Source organism: Nipponia nippon, unplaced genomic scaffold (assembly GCF_047370975.1).
Source record: "Nipponia nippon isolate SJK-2023a ecotype South Korea unplaced genomic scaffold, ASM4737097v1 scaffold_28, whole genome shotgun sequence".
NCBI lineage: Eukaryota > Metazoa > Chordata > Aves > Pelecaniformes > Threskiornithidae > Nipponia > Nipponia nippon.
This window is the reverse complement of record NW_028262345.1, coordinates 4,830,464-4,853,363: the sequence shown is the minus strand read 5'-3', so window position 1 is coordinate 4,853,363 and position 22,900 is coordinate 4,830,464. Positions and strand designations below refer to the sequence as shown.

Genomic DNA, 22,900 nt, shown 5'->3' with positions numbered 1-22,900 from the left:
AACCTGAAAGTTTGCAGGTCTTTTGGCTTACTTGCATGTGCTTTGCTAGCACTCAGTTTAACTTTCCTTCCCAAATATGCTGTATGTGCCAAGTATCTGTGACTTGGTTTCTGTACCTCACAGGGTGCCACGCAGACTTTTAAAAAAGGAATTATTGTACTGATTTAAGATAGAATGGCAGAGTACTGGTCAGATAATCTGGATAGTATTTCTACTTCAGCAATTGTTGATCTACTTTTTTACTGCAGAAATAATTTCCTGTTTCTGTACCTCGGTTTCCTATTTTTCAAACTAAGTTCCAGTAATTTAAGGCATGTTTCTAAGGAGGTGAAATAATGAAGGGTTTGTATCTATGAAGAGTGGTTTTGTAAAATTATTACTTTATCCGACCTAAGCTCTCCTTAAATTGTCTACTCTGACTTGCAGAAATTCCTAAGAGGAAGCTTCTGTATCTTTAACTTCCACTGCCTATTATGAAATGTAACATACTTCGGATACTCAAATGAAATATTAACTCATTAGTTCATCAAGTTGTCTTCTGTTTTGCATAAAGCATGCCCAAAGTAGCCAAACAGAAGATTTCTTAGTTGTACACTGCTTGTGAGTTGTTGATATTTCAGGCCAATAAAAGTTTATGAACGAACACGATCTGTGCTGTGAAGGCAGAGAGGCTGAGCTCACCCACTCCGCGTGTGTCGAGTCCGCGCAGTCCTGCCCGTGGCAGGAAGGAATCGGCTGTAGGCGATGGAGCAAGTGTGTGGGTAACAGCTGCAGGTCGGGCAACGTTTGTGTGCTGCTGCTGCTGTCAGAAACTGTGTTGAAAGATCAGTGTCAGTTCTGTAAAGATAGACGGTTAAACACCACGATGTGTCTAAAGCAAAAATAAAATGTATGTGACCTGAAAATAAGGCAGCATCGGCATAGAGGAAGAAAAAGGTATAGTTTATAGTTCTCCTGGTGACAAGAAAGAAGTGCTGTTGTGAATGAAGTACGAGAGTTCTGACATTTTTTCTTTTATGGGGGAGGAAAAAAAAAAAGACATTTGCCATACTTTCCTCCACTAAAGTGAAATTCAGTGTCTCTAACATCTTTGACTTCTCAGTAGGTATCTACATTCTGAATAGTGGCCCACTATTTTTGTACTTGAAAACACTCGGATGTTTCTCAGATGTGTCTAAAAGATGCAGGTCATGTAGTGGACTCTCTGTTCTTGCAGTATCTTCTTGAAATATTCTGATTTCTTGCATATCTTCTTGTCTGTACTTTTATATTTACACACTCTCTCTCTCAAAAAAGCATAGTAGCCTTTTGCTAGTTCCTGTTTGTTTAAGATGCATGGGATGGATTTTGTTGCTTTATATAAAAGATAGGAGAAATTAACATCCTGAGCCTATTGAATGAAAGGGAGAGAATGAGGATCGGTGCTCATAACATATGGGTCTATAAAGTATTTAGATGCTCTGATGGGGGAACTGGACAGCCCTTCTGCCTTTTATTCTTGATTTTAGGGGCTAGGGAAGTGCATTGGCAAGCTTTTTGTATATTGATGTGATACGTTGTAATGCTAGGGATTCATTGGTCAAAAATGCATGTATCCATCTATCCCGTATCCTGATAGTATCTGAACTAAATCCTTTTTCAAGAACAGATTTCTTCATCGGTGTCTCTTTGAACTTCCCCAAAATTGTGAGCGAGGTCCAGCCTCTTCAGCTAAGCTGCAAACAGGACGCTTAGCGCTCCGTGTGGTGAGGCCTTAGGTTTTGTTGTAGAAAACCAGCAGTGGTAGTGATCGGATGCAGAGCTCTTCTTGCTGCTCCATGGATTTTTTTCACAGGGGTGTGGACTCCGTTCCTTGGGGACCACTTTGCTTCCGCCATGCGGAGCCCTGGGAAGCTGTTCTTTTCCCATGCCTGGCTCCTTATTGGGGTAAAGGTCTGTGAATCCTGCATAAATATTTACCATATCCCAGCCTAACCAGCTGAGAGCTGCTAATACTGTTACTGAACAAGGAGGAGAGCAACTGACGTTGCTTGCAGGGTGTGTGGTGTGTATGCGCAAGAAGTAAAGCGTTCCTTCATCAACAGAGCCTGTAAGGGAGGCAGTAGGGACCAAAATTGCAGTTACTTGAGAAAGAATGATGGAACAGAGATTTGAAAATTTTGGAAAGTGAAACCTGAAATATGCAGGGTTGTAACTTGTAGTGTGATACTTCAGAAGCACTTATTTAACTTAATTGTCTTATGTTTTATTACACTTTTTCTAAAAGGACAAAGAAATGTGGCTAAATGAGGAGGAGTTATCTACTTATTCTTTTACCATCTTTCCTATGTTCTTAGGAGAGATTTCTGATGTGGAAAGTGGCATCTGTTTTCCATGTTTTCTTTCCTCATTGTCCTTTCCTGCTGTTGTCTAGGACTGTAGAAATCCCTGTAGATCTAAAATAGTGATACTACATTTACAGTCCTAGCCATATCTTAGCTATCTGTAATTTCTTCTAAAAACCTGGTTGCACCAGGCTCTTTCTCGCCTTTTTTTGGTCAAAGATTTTTTTTTTCCTCCAAATTGTTTTCTTCTTATGTCCTGTGGCTGAGAGGGTACCGAGGGAAGGAAATCTGGGAAATCAGAGTAGGAAGCAAGATATAAGCTTCCATTCCTGAATCTTTCTTGTTTTTACACTGTTTCCTGGCAGCTGCATTGGTTTGTACTTGAAAGGAATGCATTGTGTTGCTTTTTCTCAAAAGCTGTAGATAAAATATAAATAAAAATTAATACCGTAAAATTATAAGTTTATTATGTGCATAAGCAAAAAATTGCAGCCAACAGTTAAGTCTTACATGACTGGTCTATGTAGTTCTGCAGTGATCATACTGGATAGTAATCCTGTTAAAAATCAGTTATTCGTGTGCCCTTCCCCATTGTAAGAAAAGAGGACTTTGTCTCAAGTTGTGATGCATGCCACCTTTGTGATATTGGGAGTCTGGACATAATAGCCTTCCAAAGGTGGCTGGTGCTTTAGAAAGCAATGTTCTTTCAGAAATTCAGTATTTCAGGAAAGAAGCCATCTACAGGACTGGCCCAGTTTACTTACACCACTCCCTTCTATATAGTTTTTGCAGTGTAAAAGAAATCTTAGAGCAAGAAATGAACAAATTCAATGTTGGGCTCAAGAGTTCATTCTCATAATAGTTTTCCAAAAGTGCTGTTGCTGCGCCCTGTGCTTAAATCCTTTTTCTGCTTGATACCTTTCCTGATAGACTGAAATTTCATTTGGATTTTTCAAAGTGGTTTTGACTTCATTTAATGAAAAGGAGGCTGCAATATCTATTTCTGAAGCTTTTAAAATTGTTTCATGGTACAAACGCATTTCTTTTCCCAAGTGTTGATGCCAGTAAGAGGTTTTTATGTTTAAGGGGATTGAAAATGTCCCTTCTGAGGTAAAGGGATAACACAGCCTTGAAGTGCATTCCTGTTGTATCCCTCCATTTGTTCACTGACCTGAGTGGTTTCAAATTAAATATTTTACATGCAAATTTCAAAAAGCAAGCACTCTGCTCAGAGGAATTTGAGTTTTGCAAGGATATAATAAGTAATGCTCTACAGTGTTGTACGTATTTGTTCTTATGATTGTAAAGCAACTTACAAATCTTAAACTTGTGATATTTCCCTGCAGTAGGGTAATATGTAGTTTTATTGAAGAGTAAACTGAGGCACGCAGCTGGGGAATGTGAATTTCTGTGGAGGGGAGCAGATCTGGTTCTGACCATCCGTTGCAAGCTCTGCTTGTTGGAGTGCGTTGTTCGGACTGCTGCAGTTGGTAAAAGTACTCTGTGCAATGAAGGAAATAGGAAACAGCAATGTTTCTAGCAAAATGTAGTTTAGTAAAGTAAGGCATATTGGTCTGCTCACATTGTTTCATCTGTGTTTCACTTAATGATGAGGAGCATTAGGGAGAAGAATTGGGAAATACTTGATTTTAAAACGTAATCCAGGTTTAAAGATATCTCTGTTTTGACACCCTCTTTATGCCTTAGCAATGGCTGTTTGGTGCATGTGGTTGTCACTCAGGTATGAATAAACTGGATATCAAGCTCTGCTCTGGGATTTCCAATGACTTTTCCCTTGCTTCCTTAACTCTCTGTGATTTCATGTTTGCTTAAAAAAATGTACTATTCATTTTTTATTTTTTTTTTTCCCCCCTGTGCTTCGGGTCATATACCAGGAGTCTGAAAGGAAGGGGTGCTAGCCAGTGAGTATCTGAGCAGCTGGCTATGTACTGGGGTTTTTGCTTTCCTCCGGTTACCATTTTCTTTTTGAGAGCTGACATTTTCTTTTCTGATTTCTGAAATTCCTAGAAAATGAGGAGCTGGGCAAATGTTTCAAAATATGAACCAATGAAATACAGCTTACTACTATTTAGAAAATGATAATGCATGCCACTGGAAAAGATAGAAGCATGGAAAATACAAGCTCTGGCTGGGAAATTATTGCATGCTTAGAACCATGGAGCAGAGAGATGTAGGGGCAGGAGCTGATTTCTTTGGCTTCCTGTCTGCTGTGTAATTGTAGCCTTGATGCAGTTGTGGCTTGGAGATTATATTTGGTACCAGCATGCTTTGGACTGGGCAGCACAGAAGTTGTGGTGAGTGTAGTCTAAAAAATTTGGTCATGATAACTGAGGAAATGCAAAAGAAAGTAAGTACTGCAAATATCTTAAGTAGTTTGCTGCAGTTACATCTTTTTAATAGGCCCCATGATTTGGGAAAAAAGTGGAATTTAATTAGGAATGGTAATTCAAATCACCAAAAATTATTTCGATTGAGTTAGATGGTTTTATGGCAAAGGCTAAAGTAGAGATCTTGCTTTCTCTCTCATCCTGCTCTATGTGGCGGCTTGGATGCTTGTTAAGGGAGAGCCAGGCATCACACTGCCTGGGGCATGGTTAGAGCCCTGGGAAGATTTACATTAATCAAACACAAACAGACAGTGTAGCGTGAAGAAATTTCTATCCCGCTAGCAGTGCTCACAAACTTAATTAGGTTATTGGGGCGGAAAAAGAAAACAGCCCCTTCACCTTCCAATCCTTCGTCCCCAGGGCTTGACCAGTCATATAAGCTGTAAGAGCAGTAAGCTCATTGCCCCCTTGTTTTGACCTCCCCGTTTTTTCCCTGGATGACAGAAAGAGGCATGCTTTCGTTCTCGCCCTCTTTCCTGCCCTCTTCTCTTCTAAAACAATACAGAAGCTCTGTTTTTCTGGGACTGTGTGCTTTTCAGGTGCCACGGTGGTCGGGTGTTTTCAAAATGCCTGAAAACAAAATACATTACGTGGCACAGTGTGAGCCTGTAGAAAGCTGAAAGTGGATTGAAGGAAAAATCTCGCTGCCCTAAGCCTTTGTTCATGTGCCTCATGTGATGCAGCTTCTTTGATCAATGATCTGATTCAATGACATGCGTGCACGTATATATATGTGTATATAGACATGTATGTGCATAGGTACATATACACAAATACATAGATATGTACGTTCTGAATGTATTGTATATACGTAAATAGGTATATATTGTTCTGTCCCTCAGGACAGTTGGAAATGCTAAATTTTAAAGTCCTAGCTCCCTTCTGCTTTCTCGTTGCATGCAGTCTCTGTGGGATGTACGTGGATGCTGTTCTCTGTGTGTCCATTAGCAGTGCAGCGCAGGGCCACAGCTGATGGTGGCTGGGAGGAGGTGGGAGCGAAGAGGTGGAGTTTCTTCCCTTCCATCAAGTGGTCAGTGAAACAGTCAGGCAGATGCCTCTCAAGGATATCGGATAAGCGTAAAAAAACCAGAAAGCTTCCAAGAGGGATAGCTGCGCTCCTTGGAGAGGACTTGGTCTCAGCATACTCCCCCTGGAAATGGGCCTTTGGGATCTCCCTGTTCAGCTGACTTTGTCTTGTGAAACAGGTAATATCTGAGAGTCTTTGTTCCTGTTCTGTGATATATATGAATGTACTGAAAGATGAGGAAATAGCTTCCTTGAATGCAGAGGAGAGAGAAAGAATTTTTCCTTTAATATCTATCGGAAAAAGGGTGGGAGGGAGGAGGTTTTTCTCTTTTAGGGTTTGGGTTGTTTTTTTCTTTTTTTACTCTCTTAATAGCTGCTGTGTGAACCTTAATCTTTTGTATTTTCATTGTGAAAATAGCCAATTAAATATGCTTTCTGTGAAAATCTCTGCCTCAGAGTATCAGCTCAAGAACAAAGGTTTTGACAGCTAGGAAGGATGCCTCAGATGTAGATGCTGGCAGCACTACCTTCTTACCATTTCCCAGTGCTGAATTACATAGCAACATGTTAGCAGAACCTTCTCACCGGCTTTTGCGGTCTAAGTGAATGTGATTTTCGATAAGCTGATATTTTATGCGTGTTGATGTTAAATTAGCTATTGGTGTTTAAGAAACCATCTTGAGTGTTTTGGGTGGGTTTTTTCTGAATACCGTTTTCACTGATCTTTTCCTTTTTTTTTTTTTATTTTATTTTATTGTAAAGTGTTCTAAAAATTAAGCCAGTTGCATCAGTAAAGGATAGTCACAATGATGGTCTGGACAGTACTGTTGGTGCGGAATTGAGACAGCGTTAATACAGTGACAGACATCACCATTGAGAGACACCTCCATTTGCAATAGTTTCTGCTAATGTATGGGTATGAGGATTTGCTGTAGAAGGGCTGTGAGATGCTAATCACTGGGGGGATTTGGTTTTTATATATATATACATACATATGTGTGTACGTATAGGTAAAAAGCCTCTTTTTTTTTTTTTTTTTTTTTTTTTTTTGAGTGGACATGCTATAAAGTGGTTATTTCCCTTTGTGGACAGATGCTCGTTTTCCAGGAAGGCAGCACTGTAGGTGGCTCTGACACGAAGAGGTAACTGTCAAAAATACTGAGTGACAATCTACAAGTTATTGCAAGCTCTGCTCTCGCCAAAGTCAGTGAGAGTTGGCAGTTCTCAGCATTGTGCCCATATGAGGAGGAGGTACCAAGAGCTGGTGTAAGTGAAGAGGGTGGGGAAACAACTTAAAACTGGTATTGATATTTCTGATAGCTTGGTTATCCCTATACTGCTGCTACATGTCTTGAGGAATTTTGCTGCCATCACCTCTTAGCAGCTGGCAGGTTTCCTGAGTAAAAATGTTTTTTTTCTTGTATTTTTATTTATTTTAAGAGACCCAAGAGGAAAACACTAACACAAACATATTCAGAGGCCTATTAATAGCAGTGTATTTGACTCACATGCTGTTCTCAGGATCTCGAGCCATTTTACAAGTACCATGGCTTTGCTACTGTTTTTTTCTCTTCCATTTTACAGTAGAAGAAACAGGGCTTGATGTTGCTGTGAAATCCTGATCCTGTGTTCTGCCCCAGTCCTTCACAGTTGGTCTTTCTGGATTTATCCTGTAGTTTAGATGAAGGGGAAGATGAAATGCAAAGGAGCGAAGCATGCCACAAATACCTGTGTAAATTTTTTCACTTCTCATTCAGTGTATGCTATGTGCATCTTTTGTCTTGTGTTTTATAGGCGGGATCTGTATTTCAGGGGAGAAATAATAGCTTTGTGTATCACAGAAGTCTCTTTATTTTTCTTAGGCCATGTAAATAACTATGATAGCTTTAACTTTAGTATGTAGCGTTCCTAATCTCTTTGTAGTTAAGCTTACATCACATTTTTTCTTTTTTTGTAAATTCTGGCAAACTCAGATGTATGGTTGAGAAACTTTCCAGGGATACTTTTAAAATACGAGTTAATGCTAGGATAGAAACCCTCTTGGTAAGTGTTGAAGCAAGTAAGGTGAAATGCTCAATTAGTTGCATATTTTTAATTTAGTCTCAGATAGTTTAGATTTCTATTGCCCTTGGTGTTTGCATCTCCATGAGTAAAGCTTCACCAGCAAAATTAGCTAGATTGGAAGCTGTGAAGGACTAAGAGCTAATAATAGACGACACAGGTTAAGCAACAATGTGGTAATGATTTCTTGGTCCTCTCTGTGCTACAGCTTTCGTTTGTAAAATTGTGTATCCAGTTTTTCCCTGGTGTAAATTAGGCCACTGGGAGCACTTTGCCTTTGGGTAGTTTAAGACATATTAGCTGTAAATTAGTTTATTGCAGCTGGCAAATATTTAGAAGCTTTGCAAAGGTCATAAGGGTGGATGTTGTCTGCACATCCCATAGAGAATGGGTGTAGTTTGACCAAAGGTTCATGACTGGGTGGGAGAAGGAAAGGCAGGGCTGAAAATACTTTTGGGTTGAGTGTCTGCTTAGCTTTGAACTGATAAATTCCTAGTTCTGATGAGCAGGCAAGTCTGGGGTTTGAAGTGTTGGCATTTATGTTTCTAGACCAGTAAATGCGCATTAACCTTTAAAACAAGCTAACAAGAGAATTGCAGGAAAAATTAAATTAAGACAAGGTGCCTTTCTTGGTGCTAAGTATTTTAGTCATGCTGACCTTATTTATCATAGGAGTAACTTAATGAAATTTTGCGTCGCACAGTACGCCAGACAAACTGATAATACCTTTTGAATACATAAATCCACCGGTGAAGGTGTTGCTGAGCTATGTACTTCTGCTAATGTTTTCAAATTGTACTAACAACTTTACCAAGGTAAATCTCCAGTGAAATACTAAGACATGAGTTCATAATGCTGAGGAGCAAAAGAACAATGTAGCCTTGTTGGTTCTTTAAATCATCTTTTGAAAGACATGTTGGAGGAACAGTAAATATGCCTTGATGTGGATAATTCTTACTGATATCCAGCACCCGAGCTACATTTATTTGTTAGAAGCTATAGAGGTGTGGTGTTCCTGTGCCAGGCAACTGCACTCACTTACTCACCAGAAATGTGAACCCTGGGCCAAATATTCAAATGTGGCTCTGAACCTTGTACATATATTTGCAAAACTTAAAGCTGGATAATTGGAGTTAGTGTTACGGTATTTTGAAAGCTACATTTCCAGTTGTATTACGTGCACTGTGTTTTTTCTCCTCCCTTTCTAATTGCTGTCTTTTGCTGTTTTTAAGAACTGTTTCCACGCTAGTCTCGTTGCTGGTTCATAACAACCACAAGGTAGGTATGGCATTAATAAGGAACTAGGCCGTGTGCCTAATGAAATGCAAAAACTGCTTGACACGCTGGGGCAACACGAGCCATCTCCAAGCCCTTATGCGTGCGCCAGGTGAAAGCAAATCCCGTGGCAGTTGATGGCTTTAGGTTTCTGTGGTTGGTTTAGGAAAATAAAATTGTCTGGCGCGGCACTCTTGTTCCTTTGTCTCTTGCTTTGATATTTGTGTGCATCTAACTAGAAAGCTTTTCCAGATGCCATGTAGGAGGTGTGGTGGTAGGGAGGCGGGGAGTAGGGCTGCTTCCATTGAGCCAGTTCTGTATTGCAATTATTGGCAAGCAAAGCAAACATTTCATTTCCCCGTAATTAGCTCCAGTTTAGGGAGGCAGGTTAATTTTGACTGCCACGCCCTGTCTGCGCAAGAAACCTTGTTGCTTTATTTGATTCTTTCATACAGGAGCACTCTGGGCAAAGGGATTTAAAATGATTTTCAGAAAAGGAAACTGGAGAAAAGAATCAGAACACACGTGTTCTGCACTCTCTTTTTTTTTTCCCCTCAAAGAGCCTAAGCTCAGGTTGCCAAGATGATATGAAAGTGTGGAGAAAAGGGCTATTTGGGAGCTCCTCTAGTATGGCCAAACTGTGCATATTTCAGCTGCTTTTCCTTTCTTCAGGGAAGCTTGAGCTCTCTATGCCTGGGAATATTTGTCTATAGCCTACTTAAAAATAAATAAATAAGCGAGAAAACTGGGTCATAACTTGTGAAATCATAAGGCTTGACCTTTCTCCTGTACCTGGTCAATTCTGTTAAGTGGGTCATGCAATAAAGACTTGCAGCAAATGCACAAATCGTGGACGTTTCTTCTCTGTAGTGCACTAGAGCTTTGCTTAAATTTTTGTTCTGATAGCATTTTCTGAAGGTCTTTTTAAAAAAATACTTGGCCTTTTTCAGTATTTCTGGTGTTTAATTAGTTTAATTTTTTCCATTTCAAAGATATCAATTTTTCTTTCCCGGAGGTGGAAACTGATGGATTTAGTAAATTGTAACCAGTCAAGTTGGGAAACTAGTAGGAAATCACCTGTGATTTGGCAACCTCTGTTCTTCATCGGTTTCTGAATAGTGTTTATTCCTTCTCTGAACTACGTTCTGTGGGCAAACCGTATCCCTATTGCTCAAATCTTGCTTTTAGGCTAAATCGAAAAGCAGCATTAGGGAAACAGGAGCAACTTGGTTTATTTATGTTCTCTTCCACTGCCCCCCTCCCCAGTTTTAGTTTGTTTGTCTGCTGCTACCCCGTTGTAGAGATATTAAACAATAGGTGTCCTTGTCTTAAAAGGCTGTAACTTCAGGCCCTGTAGATGGAAAGCTGATGCTTCTGAGCCTTGGAAGTCAGTCAGGAGTGGAAGAACAGTACTGGCTGCTGAAAATGTCTCTGTCCCCTCCCCTTTGTAGAGTTTCTGCAGGGACTTAGAGTTCTTGCAGGGTCCTGGCTTCAGCAGCAGAGCAGCACAAAGGCCACATTGAGAATAGCTGCTGGGGAAGCCCTCCTTCCTTGCCTGCCCTGTAAATGCAGTTCTTTCTCCATGAAAAGCCCTGACATCAGCTCTTGGAAAAATCCAAGTGCTTGTGTCATGGAAAATAGCTGAGGCACTTGCTTGAGTTGGGACTGAATGACTGAACTGTGGATGAAACTTTTCTAGAGATGGCTTTTCTTCTACCCTTTCCAAATGTTACTGTTCATAGAGAAATATAAACCCTTCCCATCTGAAAGTTTTACAGCAAAAGGGTGCTAAGGAAAGAACTACAGTTGGCTACAGTATATTTTAAGTACACTGCTTGTCATTTTTTTTCTTTTTAACTTAACAGACAGGGTTGCAAGCTCTTTTAGAGCTGGTCACATCTATCTGCAAAGGAGTATTTCCCAGAGGGAGCAATGTTCATTTGGATGGATGTGCTACCTGTATCATCAGCAAATTCCATGCACCTCCTTGTGTGGAGGCAAAATCTCCATGTTTTTGTAAGGCATTTTATGAAGGAGACTTATCTTTGCATTCTGTTTTTCTTTCATCTTTTTAAACTGATTTTTTTTTTTTCCTCTTTTCTTCTTCCTTTCTCATGCTGCCACCTTCTCTTCACCCCTCTTGACAAAGCCCTCACCTGGAATAAATCTCCAGTTAACCACAAGAATGAAAACTATATAGATTTAGATTTTTTTTTTTTTTTTTTTTTAAAGCTCAAAGAGGAAACATCCCTGTCATGGACAGGTGCTCTCACTAGCACCAGTGGGCTGCTCTTTTCTTGTAGAAATACCTTTCTCTTGGAGTCCTGACCTTTTCTTCTTAAAGGCCATCAGAAACGTGCTAGCTTTCCAGACTTGTGAAAAGGCATAATTTTTTTTTTCCTTGATTTTTATCAGATTTATCTTAACCTAGTTTCCGTTAAGTGCTTAACTCGGCACTTTTGGTTGCCATAGCGCTGGTCCCTTCCATTGATCCTTATACTAATCCTTCAAGAAGTATGTTGATGGGGTATATTGGCTACTCTGCATTTTCTAACCTAAAAGGAAAATTAAATGGTATATTCTAGTTATGTATAGAAACACTGGTGGGCCGGAAAAACAATATAATGTTGACTGAGTTGGAGGTATTCACTGATGCTTTATTGGGGCAAATCCAACACTGAAGTTGCTGGCAATGTTTAGAAGGTGGAGAGCTGTGTGGAGTCAAAATGAGAAGATATTAGCTATATGGGCTCTCCAGTGGCTTCACTAAGCTTCCTATGTTCCTTCTCAGAAGGCCTGTTCGCGAAGCTGCCAGTAATCTAAAGCTAATAATGCCACGAACAATTCTTCCATGAGTCATTGCATCAGCTGTGGTTGCTGCCTTGGACTCCTACAAAAATAACACGGAAACTTTTATTGCCTAGCTCGGTTTCGCCTCCTTGTGCACTTGCTACAAGTTCATAAGATCTGTGCGTAGGCTCTGACAGCTCCCAGGAATCCACGCTGTTTGGGTCCCTTCCTCAGCCTGGCTGTTTCTCTGCACCTTGCGTTGCAATCTGTTGTCATCAGTATGGAGTGGGGTTGTTTTTGAGGAAGAAAACTCTGTAGTTTCCTGGGCTTATGTACTTTGATATGGGGAAAAGATGACACTGCTCTTTAAGTGGGTTAATGCTAAGGTAAATAGACTTGATGTTTTGAATCTGTGTTGTCCACAGAATAGCTGATGTGGTTACGGCTGTAGTTTGTGGGCAGTACAGTGAAATGGCAGACTTCTGCCTGCGTTTTTTCTTGGTTGCTAATAGTCGCCCACTTGCTGCATCTGTGTTTCTCTCTATCCGCCTGTCATTTGCTATCTCATCAGTTCCTTTTACTCACCCACTGTCCTATACAGAATGTGTCTACCCCTTTTTGTTGTGATAGAAGACTGCCTTAGCTCTATATTAAGGTCATGTTGGTACTGCTTTTGTTCAGGTCATGTCAGCACTCTCCCATAATACCTTTCTCAGGGCTTTTAAGCCCAGCAAAAAAACTGCGCTGGTGGATATCTACATCTGCGAACTGGAAAAACAGACTTACTTTTTTTGTTGTTGTTTCTTCCCATCTCTTTCAAGATGAAATTCTGGGAAATATCTGCAGAATGGCATTTAAAACATCCATGCTTAGTGTATTTTCAAGGCACTTACTTAAACCTACTAGATTTAGACAGAAAATGTAGCCTTTTTCTGACTACTGTCAGTGCAGGTCCAATCAGGGTGTTGAAAATGAAGCTTAATAGGTACCGAAGGAGTTGTATGCGCTAGATGAACTCGAAATAGTAATGGAATTGTTCAGTGATTTTTTTTAACTGTCACCCAAGAGCAGACTTCAGTTCTTCCAATTACAGGATCTGTTTGGGTGTGTATGAGCAAGAGGAGAGTACAATCCAGCTCAGCCTTCCAGCAGCGTAGCTGCCAGTTATACAACTTGTTTTGTCACCAAAACCCATGGAGGTGCTGCTGGCAAAAGGCCTCTCATTGACTAATTACTTGGTGAAAATGTCCTGAAGTAGGATGATGTCACTTTAAATAGCCATGGTTTAGGGTTTTTATTGGGGGGGGGGGGGCAGAGTGAACTTTGAGTTAACCTTTGGTTTTCGTCTTCTCTTTCTGAATATGTGAAAAAGATGAATGAGTGAACCTGTAATATTTCTCATGTCTCCTGAGTGTGGGGTGGTCAGGTATTTTTGCTGCTTTTCTTTCAAATTTAGAGTTCTGTAAGAGGGTTTGTCTGTAACAAGCGATGTCTTATTTAAATGAAACTAGTAAAGCAATGAACAAGCTTCTACTGCAACTGTTCATCTCCTAATTAAAGATTAGTTCTGTCAAGCAAGCAGTTTTTAGCTGTTCTCTTTTGTATGGGTTTCACAATATTTCTTACTCATCTCGGCACAAGTTGTAGTAATTTATACTTGCATCGTGCAAACACACACAAGCTTAATTTCAGGCATGTGAGTAGTCCTGTTGAAGTAAATGGAACTAAAGTTAGGCACATGAATAAATATTTCCAAGGTTGGGGCTCTTGTCTGAATCTAAATATTTTTTGTCTTTGATCAGTTTTTGAGATAGCAGATACTTGAATTCTGGTAATATTTTAGTATGGGAGGGAAAAAACTCCAACACGGTTATCTGAATGCTGTGCTATTTATGGTCAGCTATATTTTCAACCTCCCGGGCCAGAATGGAATGCTTTGTACTGTTAGAAGCTGGGAATCCTTCCTCACTCTGTGTTTTGACACATCAGGTCTTAAAACTATCTTTTTCTGCCTTGGCTTCAAGGGAGTCGTTAGGCGCTGGTCCAGTACTGAGTGGTGCATGCATGTGTGAGCTGACTTGGAGAAGTATAATTTGTAATCCACAGTGTTACTAGTTGTAGGTGTCTCTTTCTCACTTGGCTTTATGGTAAATAGATTTTCCTAATGCAGCATGACTAACAAGACCGTACTTTCAGTAATTCGATGCATTTGAATTACTTAAATTATTTGACCCAGTATTTTAAAAACAAAATGTGACTTGGCTTTTAATTGTTCCTGGTATTTGGGAGAGTGGAACAACTTGTTTGAAAATGTGCTGATGTTCATCAGTTATCAGACAAAATGTCTACAGGGTTTTATTGTGTAGCCTGAACTTGCCAGCTAGATTTGGAATTAAGTCTCCAGCTGTTAACCGCACCCTGCTGTGCATTCAGCTTGCATGGTGTTTACAGTAGTAGGTGAAATACATTTTGTATGTTATATACAGTACTGGATGCTATAACACAGTGAGGGGAGTTTCAGTACTACTTCCAAACTTAATACTATTTCAAAGTGAAGATAAGTTGCACGGAAATACAAGTAGTTGTTGGATAAACTCATGGGAGCTGTTCTGTGTTCTTTGGTTATACTCCATTTATCCACTTATACTCTGCTTTCTGCTGTGGTATAGAAGTGACACAGTGCTTGGGAACTGAGGAATGTCTTCAGCAAATCCAGAAATGCTAGGTACTGTTCAGGTAGGGAACTGGGAAGAGGAGGAACTTCTATACTGAGTGCTCCGCACAGCCTGGCTAGCAAGGACGTTAAATCACAGTTGTAGTCTTAGCTCAGCCGACTCTTCCATCTCTAATTTCTGTGATTTCATAACTCAGCGGCCTGGAACAATTTCAGGTCTGGGGGGGCTGGGGAGCTTCACCTCCAGCCTGGCAGGACAAAGCCCACCCCCTTCCTACTCCATTGGTTTTACGGAATACCTCTAAAGTAAAGCTAATGCAGGAGGAGGCCTGGAGCTCCCTCAGCCTCACCACCTCTAGCGAACGTGCTGCGTGTGCCCGAGAGGCTTCGCTGTGATGGTGACCTGCTGCCTGCCCCGCTTCCCTACCACGTCCCTCCCTCCCTCCCCGCTTTGGAGGAGAAAGAAATGGAGGAAGCTGGCGGGTGGCCAAGGGGCTCCAGAGCTTCTGGGAGCGGCTCCCGGTGTGCCTCACAGCCGTGCCCCACAGCCGCACGGACGCGGGGGGACGGAGCCCAAGGGGAGCGAGCGCTGTGCTCGTGCCATCCCGGGCCTGGGCTCGGGCATCTCTTCCCGTGGGCATCAGCATCGGTGTGGTGGGGATTCTTTGGAGCTAGCCGGCTCCTTGCGAGTCCTGACCATTGGTACTGAAGTGCTGTGCCTACAACTGTTAGGGCAGTTACGGCCTCAGACTAGGAAGCTGTGGGATTTTGGCCCTTGCTCAGAGGGACTTGCTCACCGTTAATGTCAAAGCACAGAAAAAATTCCTGATGATTTCAGTTCATTTTATATACAAAAAATGTAGGGCTCTCTTTCTAAATAATTAATGTCAATGATCTACGTATAATAAGTAGAAAGGTTTTAGGCAACTTTCTAGACCTCTAAGAACAGTTGCACTTCATCCTTGAACAGATAATAAATAGCTCTGAACCCACCAAAATGGTACAACAGTGAACCGACTTTATTTTGTTCATAAATGGTTTCTTTTGCTGCATAAGCCTGGAGTTCTGGGTGCCTGATAAGAAACACTATGGGATAAAGGTTTTCAGTTAAATGCTTCATTAAAATCTTTTTTAGTAGTGTTAGCTGAAAAGTTCAAGTGCATTAAATAACAAATGTGGTATAATTCATCTTACGCATGTTTTCCTGCCTTTGGAGGGACGATCGATTCTTTCCCTGGATTCCTTCATCTCCTTTTCTGCTTTTCAACGAAATGCTTGATTACTACTGCATCTGTGTACCGTACAGTGTTCAGACAGGGTTAGGTTGGCCTGAGATGACTTTTGTTTTCTTTGCTTTGGGATTCAGGTTGTCTGTCGTGCATGAAGTAGTTCTTTACTGGCCAAAATTTGTAAATGGGAGGACTGAATGCTGAAGAGATCTGGCGTTGCAGGTAGAGCAGACTGAGGAGAGGGTTGATCAGTTACATGTTTCTCATTTGAATCGGAGTGGATTTCCCAGACTTCTGAGGTGAAAATAGTGGGTTTTGGGGGGAGGAGGAAAGAGGGCTACCACTTCTTGTGGAGTCTGCATGCAACCTTTTTTCTTCAATTAATTAACTTCTGTGCTGCTTTACCTGTAGGTTCCTAAGGCTTATGCAATTGAAGGCCCTATCTATTCCTTTAATTTTGAAGCCGTTGTTGTATTTCAACTACATTTGATGCTGTTATCTAAAAGATGGCAAGTGTCTTGATGTGAATAATTATTTTCAGTAATAGACAGACAGCGTTTTAATTTCACTTGCCTAATGTGCCATCAGATGTTTGTTTGAGTTGCCGTGTTAGTGCATGCTCGCATAGGGGATTGGCATGTGTGAGCTGGCCAGCGTTTTGGGTGTCTACGCATTTAATGGAATACTGTTATTCAAAGGGAGGGATTGAGTACTTCTGCTGTGTATCCAGTTATGTTTTTCAGGTAATGGGGAGGGAGTTACTGTAGCTGTAAGACTCTGCTATTTCTGGCTGGGCCACTCTGTGTAGTTATCGAGGAAAAGAGAATAGGTGACAAGGTGCCTCTCCTTTGGAGAAAGTTTCTTAAAATGCGAAGTGTGCATTTTGGGCAGTCGTCTTGGCAGTGCTCAAGGAATCTCTTGTTGTAATGCTCTGAAATGCTTTTGAAGAATGGTTTGATTCTGCGTGTTGGACCAGTTTGGTTGGATAGGGTCATTGCTCGGCTCAGTTGAGCCTGAGTTTGGAGATGGTGTCCTTGGGACTATCCTGCACTGATGTTGTCTTTTTCTAACACAGGCTTACCTTGGGACTATTGGTCTTTACCAAATAGATCTGTTTTAACTAAGCTAAGCTACCAGGGGGTAAAAAAAAATAATTAAAAAAAAAAGAGTCATTTAATGCCCTGTTAACTTTTGTGGTATTCGATTTCTTTTTACTTGAATCTCTTTTCTGCCTCTCTGTAACTCTCGCCCCATTACTTCTTGGAAAACGTGTATAAATAGGAGAAGCTGGATGCAATAAGGATAACTATTATGTAGATGGGGGAAATTATCAGCTATAATAATTGTAGATATCTTCATTTAGAACAAAAGGTGACTTATCTATTCTTTTCTTATTCATACGCACGCAGCTCTAAATGTTTGTATTGCTTTCTGGCCAAAGGATCTAAAAAGATTTAACAAGTAGGAATGAAGCTAAACTTCTGAAAAGTCTGAGAAAAAAATAGTTCTGCTTTTAGGAGTTGGCGCCTTTAAGCTGGATGGCATACACCTTGCTCTGTCATTTTTCTGGGCTAATTCAAGGGAAAAAAATCCTGGTTTCATAAGTCCCACGTCTTTTCCTTGCTTAAAAAATGCCTATACACTTATTCCTCTCTTTAACTGTGGGTTTGTGTTGCCTGTTTTATCTGTATGTCCCAGTAATAATATTTGGAATAGTTAATATAATTTCAACTTAACTTTACTCTGTTATGTTTCTCTCAAAGATGGCAAGTTCATACAGTTTCATGAAAACACTTAGAGGTCTTGTTAGAAGGAGACGTCAGCATGAGCTCCTGTATTACTAGATACCACAGCACCCACAGAGGAGGGAGATACCTGGAATGTCTCGGCTACAGGAGATTTTTCAGTTAGAGTTTGGACCTCCATTAGGTACTAGGTACTCAGTCCATCAGCAGGACAAAAAAAATCAAGCTACATTAACTTTTAGTGTATTGAACTACTTGTTATGAGAAGAAGACGATCCATGAGCTACTATACTAGGAATGAAAGACCTAGATGCTGGATTTGAGAGCACAGATTCTGCTTCTGTTCTTTGTTCTGTTTGAAACCTTAAGCATATTGGTAGTAATTCTTTACCTAGTTGAATCAACTGTAAATGGGCTAATAATTGGCTGAAGTAGAAGAACAAAAAAGACTTGTTCTCTTGTGAAGGCATTACAGAAGTGTAAAATAACTGCATTTAAGCATTAGTGTTGATATGAAACATAATATTGAGAAACAACAAAAGTTCATTAAACTTATGTTCTTTCTTCCTTTCAGGTTTCCTCTCAAAAAACCTACAAGGTGAGTTACTGAAGTTTGACTATTTAGCTGGATTGCAAATTATAATACAGCATTTTTAAAGGAGGAATGCTTTTTTAAAAGGAAAAAAAAAATACGTACAACCACAGATAGCAATGCCCATTAGAGATGTGAGGAAATTGATATCCAGATCGGGACAGGGTGCCAAAAATATAGTTGGTCGTGTACTTAAGGTGCATGGCATAGTGTTACCATTTGCATTTATGTTCCGTACACTGGTGGGTCATGTTACCTGAGATTTGAGACGGTCAGAGAAAGTGACACTATGTTGGTGTATGCTCTACAGGCACTTCCCTTGGGAGGGGAGCATTCGAAATATTTAATTTTTGTATACACAGATATTTAAGGTTTGCGGGGAGAGGAGGCAGAGTTAAGGTTTCAGGAGTTTTTTCAGTTTTATGTAACTTACGTTTATTTTGCTTTTAAAATAAAACATGGCCTGGTGTTGAATGATAAAGAGAATGCACTTGCTGTTACTAATTTCAAAGGTTAATGAGACTGTTTCTAGAACCTTGGATACGCTCCCAAAGATTCTGAGAGAGATCATTTTTCCACTTGAATTCAGTCTGGGAATAAATTTTTAAGTTGAAGTTAATGTGGACATTTTAATCTAAATTCCTTGTTAACAGACAGAACTAGCTAAGGTTATTTCCAAGAGCCTCGCCAGTTAGGCAGTGCTTCTGTGGTACGGTAGTCAGGATCCTCTGCTTTGGTTTGACACAGACACGGCAGCATTCTGAGCAGAGAGTCTCCAGCTGACAAGAAACAGAAGGTTGAACGCTGCAGTAGTACGCACGACTTTGATCCGACAGGTAAAGTCCTAAAACTTCACAGGTGAAAATCTAGACTTCAATTTGAGAAGTACTGGGGATCAGAATAAAAATGATTTTAATGTGTCAACAAATGTGGTTTTCAGTGGTGTTCTGCAATTGCAAAGCCTTTTTTGAAGCATGAGGGCATTGAAATGAATATGGACTTGCTTTTAAACATGCTCATCCACAAAGCAGCTGTTAACTGTGCAAGAATAGATCTAGATTAGTGGTATCAGTGAATAATTATAACAACTTCCTCTTTCAGAAAAGTCAGTCTGAAATTTCAGCAGGCAAATACTGTAATTAGTTGTGAGTAGTTCTTTTGCCTGTTGTAGTCAAAGTGTGCAATTATAGGCTCGACTAGGCTGGTATTCCTTGTTGGGGTTTTTTTTGAGCCTCAGTGGATTTTGATCCATCTGTGTCAGTTGTAAAGTGAATTTGTACTTTCCAACATGATATATTTTAAGATAAACATTATTTTTAAAGGATATGCCATCCTATTTTTTAACCTTCCAGAAGGTTAGATCTGGGTCAACTTGGTAAGCCTGCCCAGTACTGTCTTGGAAATGAGGATGCATGCAGGGATTCTTCATTCTCTCTCTGAAACACTAACCCCGTGACTACTGTGTATGTACATGAAATGCATGACAGGCTCTTGTCTGAGCCTCCTGGCCCGATGCAATGTGCGTTTTTCATGTCTGTGCATTCTGCTGTTTAGTCCGGTCTTTCCCCTGGGGCTTGTGGAAGAGATGAGAGTTGAACATAAAGGTGGTAGAACTTGTAGAATGTGTTTTTGCACAAGACATTTGAAGCTGATGTTTATAACCCGTCCTGTTCGTAAATGCTTTCTGCCACTAGCTGCCTGACTCTTTCCAAGTGTGCACAAAATAAATTAAAATGAGCTTTTAATGTCTGTTTAAAAAAAAAAAAAAAAATCCTGTAAGGGTGAAAACCTGAATTAGTGCTTGTCGTCTTTTCCCTTGTCCTTGGGAATAGGTAATGTAAAATTATTTCAGGTTGGGGGAGGTCTCGGGCTATGAGCCTGTTTTGTAGAAGGAATTTGTTTTCTTCAGAAGCAAACTTCAGGAATCCTCTGATCTTAATTTGATGAAAGTCATTGCAATTTTGAGAGCTGTTACCTGGCACCACTGTTACGATGCTTGTTCATCTGATAGATGAACTCTGTACTGTAGCCTTCATAAAATTCCTTTCTTTTTAAGGGGTCAATTCAGAATGCTGAACTACTATGCATATGTCAATTACTTACTCTGGAGATAAACATTATCAGAGTTTCTATGCTTGGACTGTTTTTTATCCAGAATACTTTCTGTAGTTCATTGCAGAGAACTTCTCTTATTGTGTCTTAGATTCTGTAATATATTCTTTGTGGTGTTACCTGTGTCTTCATGCTTGTATTATTCATCTCTTATTCCAAGTGTTTCACCTATGTTTTGTTCACATCTTATTTGTGTTTTGCACGATTTAACCTAATAAATCAGTCTGTGTTTTCATGAAGTTTTTTTTCTCATGTTTGGTCTCCATATTTTCTATATCTCTCTCTCCTTTTCTCCTGCTCTCGTGCAGATAGCTCCTCCAAGAAGACAAAGTCTAGTTCAGAGGAGAGTAGATCCGAGACGTATGGTAAGCTAAAGCAGCTGCTGCAGCCTTGCACCTTTGCAGTCTGCTCCATGCTTTCTGTCTGTGCACCCAAGGCTTTTATCCTTTATACGATCCGCATGGTTGGCTCTGCAGCAGGGAGTGGGAAACCGGGTTTAAATGTTGCTTCAGTGTATCGGCTTGTAGTTTTTGTAGCGGCTGGAAACTAACCCGTACCTGGCAAGCATAGGCTGTCACCTGGATTCTTCTGTTATCTATTGATAGTTGGGAAAAGTTGCTGGGGCTGCTCTTCTGGGAGATTTTCTGCCACTGAGTATTTTTGGCATTTTATGAGGACACAGCTCATGCTGGACTCTAGAAGAATTCTTGTGGTTGTAGAAAAGTCTGTGTCTTGCTCTAACTGTGGAGGTTAATCTGGATGAGCCAGCAATTCATATTTTGCGTCATTTGTAGAGGATCTCATGTCAGTTCCTTTTCATGTTTCATAGAAGTGGAAAAATGTATCTGTAAATAATTTCAAAAACTGTAAGAATATGAACTTCATCATTCTTCTTCTGAAGAGGGAGTAACTTCTCTGGCAGTCCTTTATTGTTGTGTATTACTACTGTGTTGTGGGCTTGTAGACTGGAACAAATTGGCATATAACAGTTTGGGACAGGGCTAGCCCCACGCACCATTATGTTGTCAGCATAGTATGACAGGTGCTGTTGGAAAGCATGCCTACCAAATAGGGCCTGTTTGCTCCTTTTCCTTCTTTAGCTTACATCAGATATGTCAGTCTTCGGGCTGTGACACTCTCTCCATCCTACCTTTGTGTTCATGACTTGTTGAATTTCTCTAAAGAGATTTGCACTCATATCTTGGGAACTAAAATGTAATGCATTTTCACAAGTTGGTGGGTGGTCTTTTGGACCCTACCAGCTTCTTAAGACCCTTGGATCTAGGCTGAATCTGGCCAGTATTGCTACATTTCATGTTTCGAAGTGTGCACGTCCAGCTCTCTTGAGACTCCAGCCATGGGTTGCCTTTCTTTTCCTTTCTGTGTTTTTTTTTGTTTGTTTGTTTTTTTTCCTTGATACTTACAGTCTGTGATACTTTCTGATTTTTCTCTGTATAGAAAATTGCTTGCTGCATAACCTGCTGTGGGCTTTTGGACAGGTGCAATGACTCTTCTCGTATCAGCTTTATCATTCCATTAGAATAAAACTGCCAGGTGTTAATGGCTGTGATCCAGCTTCTTAAACTACCTGTGTAATACGAAATGATGGTGTCATAGCTCTGGTTGTCAGGAACATTAAAAGCAAAAAAAAATCCCAAACCCCAAAAAAACAACCCTGAAGAGTTCCTTCTAAACCAACATAGGCATGTTAGCAAAAGCCCTTTAGTTGGTTTAGGGAGGTGTGATCTGTTCCTTCTGTGAAAATGAGATCTCTTAACTTTCCCTGGAATTTTGAATCACACACTTTTTTTTTTTTTTTTTTTTTTTTTTTTAAAAGTAATATGACAGTCATGTTCCTCAGGGTGTGAGACTGTTCCTCAGAAACTGTAAACAGGTCTTGAGAGTGCCTTGATTTGCTTCAGTAGAGCTGGAAACCTGTCTTAGGGAGACGTGGCTTGCTGCAGCTTGTATGTCTTCCTCCCATGCTCAGAGAGAATGAACAGGGAAATTGCCTGCTTGAAAAGCATATATTTTGGGAGGATGCTTCTAATGAGCTTGTGTTGAAGCCTTGCCAGGTAGATGCTGGTTAGTGACAGCACAGTCAGGTTGACTAGATCCCTACATCTTGAACCTGCATTAATTTTTGCCTAACGCTGCTTACCCATAATGTTCTGGAGGTGCTGTCAAACTATTGTAGGTTAATTACAGGAAACATTTGGTACGCTTGATGGAATGTATCTGTGTTTATACTTCTCCCTCAGTCTGTACAGTGTCCTGGTTTTTCATGTATGGCAGAAAGAAACATGACTTCCTAACGTAAGCCTTTACTTCCCCCAAAGCTTCCTGCAGATGCTCTCCCCATGTCCAGTATCTATGGGAGCAGTTTCCACTCATCCTTCCTTTCCAGTGGCCTTTGCTGTGTTGGACCTTGCCCTGCCTTTTGTCTCTACCCTCTACTTTTCCCAGGTTCTGTGGTATGTGTAGAGAGGTCTGCTGTTTGCTTTGAATGGGACCAAACTATTTAAAAACCTACAAGTAGAAATACTGTAGTGATATTTTTCTCGCTGGTGACTGGATGTTAGCTGGCTGTTTCTTTGGCTAGCCATTGGAAAGTGAATAATAGAAAAGTCTTGAATGACAACAGGAAGAGGAGGGTGTGGCTTT

The 22,900-nt window shown here is 40.5% G+C and overlaps 1 protein-coding gene across 6 annotated transcripts in view; it reads left to right on the top strand.

The window, feature by feature from the left end:
* The window catches only part of ARHGEF12 (Rho guanine nucleotide exchange factor 12), an 81,379-nt gene that overhangs the window by 15,929 nt on the left and 42,550 nt on the right, over positions 1 to 22,900 (top strand). For 3 of the 6 annotated variants that reach the window (XM_087763335.1, XM_009469526.2, XM_087763340.1), the window contains 3 exons: positions 18,107 to 18,130; positions 18,872 to 18,960; positions 20,545 to 20,601. In XM_087763335.1, coding sequence (XP_087619461.1) covers positions 18,107 to 18,130; positions 18,872 to 18,960; positions 20,545 to 20,601 — 170 coding nt within the window. Of the gene's footprint in view, positions 1 to 5,656; positions 5,938 to 18,106; positions 18,131 to 18,871; positions 18,961 to 20,544; positions 20,602 to 22,900 lie in introns of those variants that run through there. The other 3 variants (XM_087763337.1, XM_087763336.1, XM_087763338.1) reach the window with 2 other exon arrangements.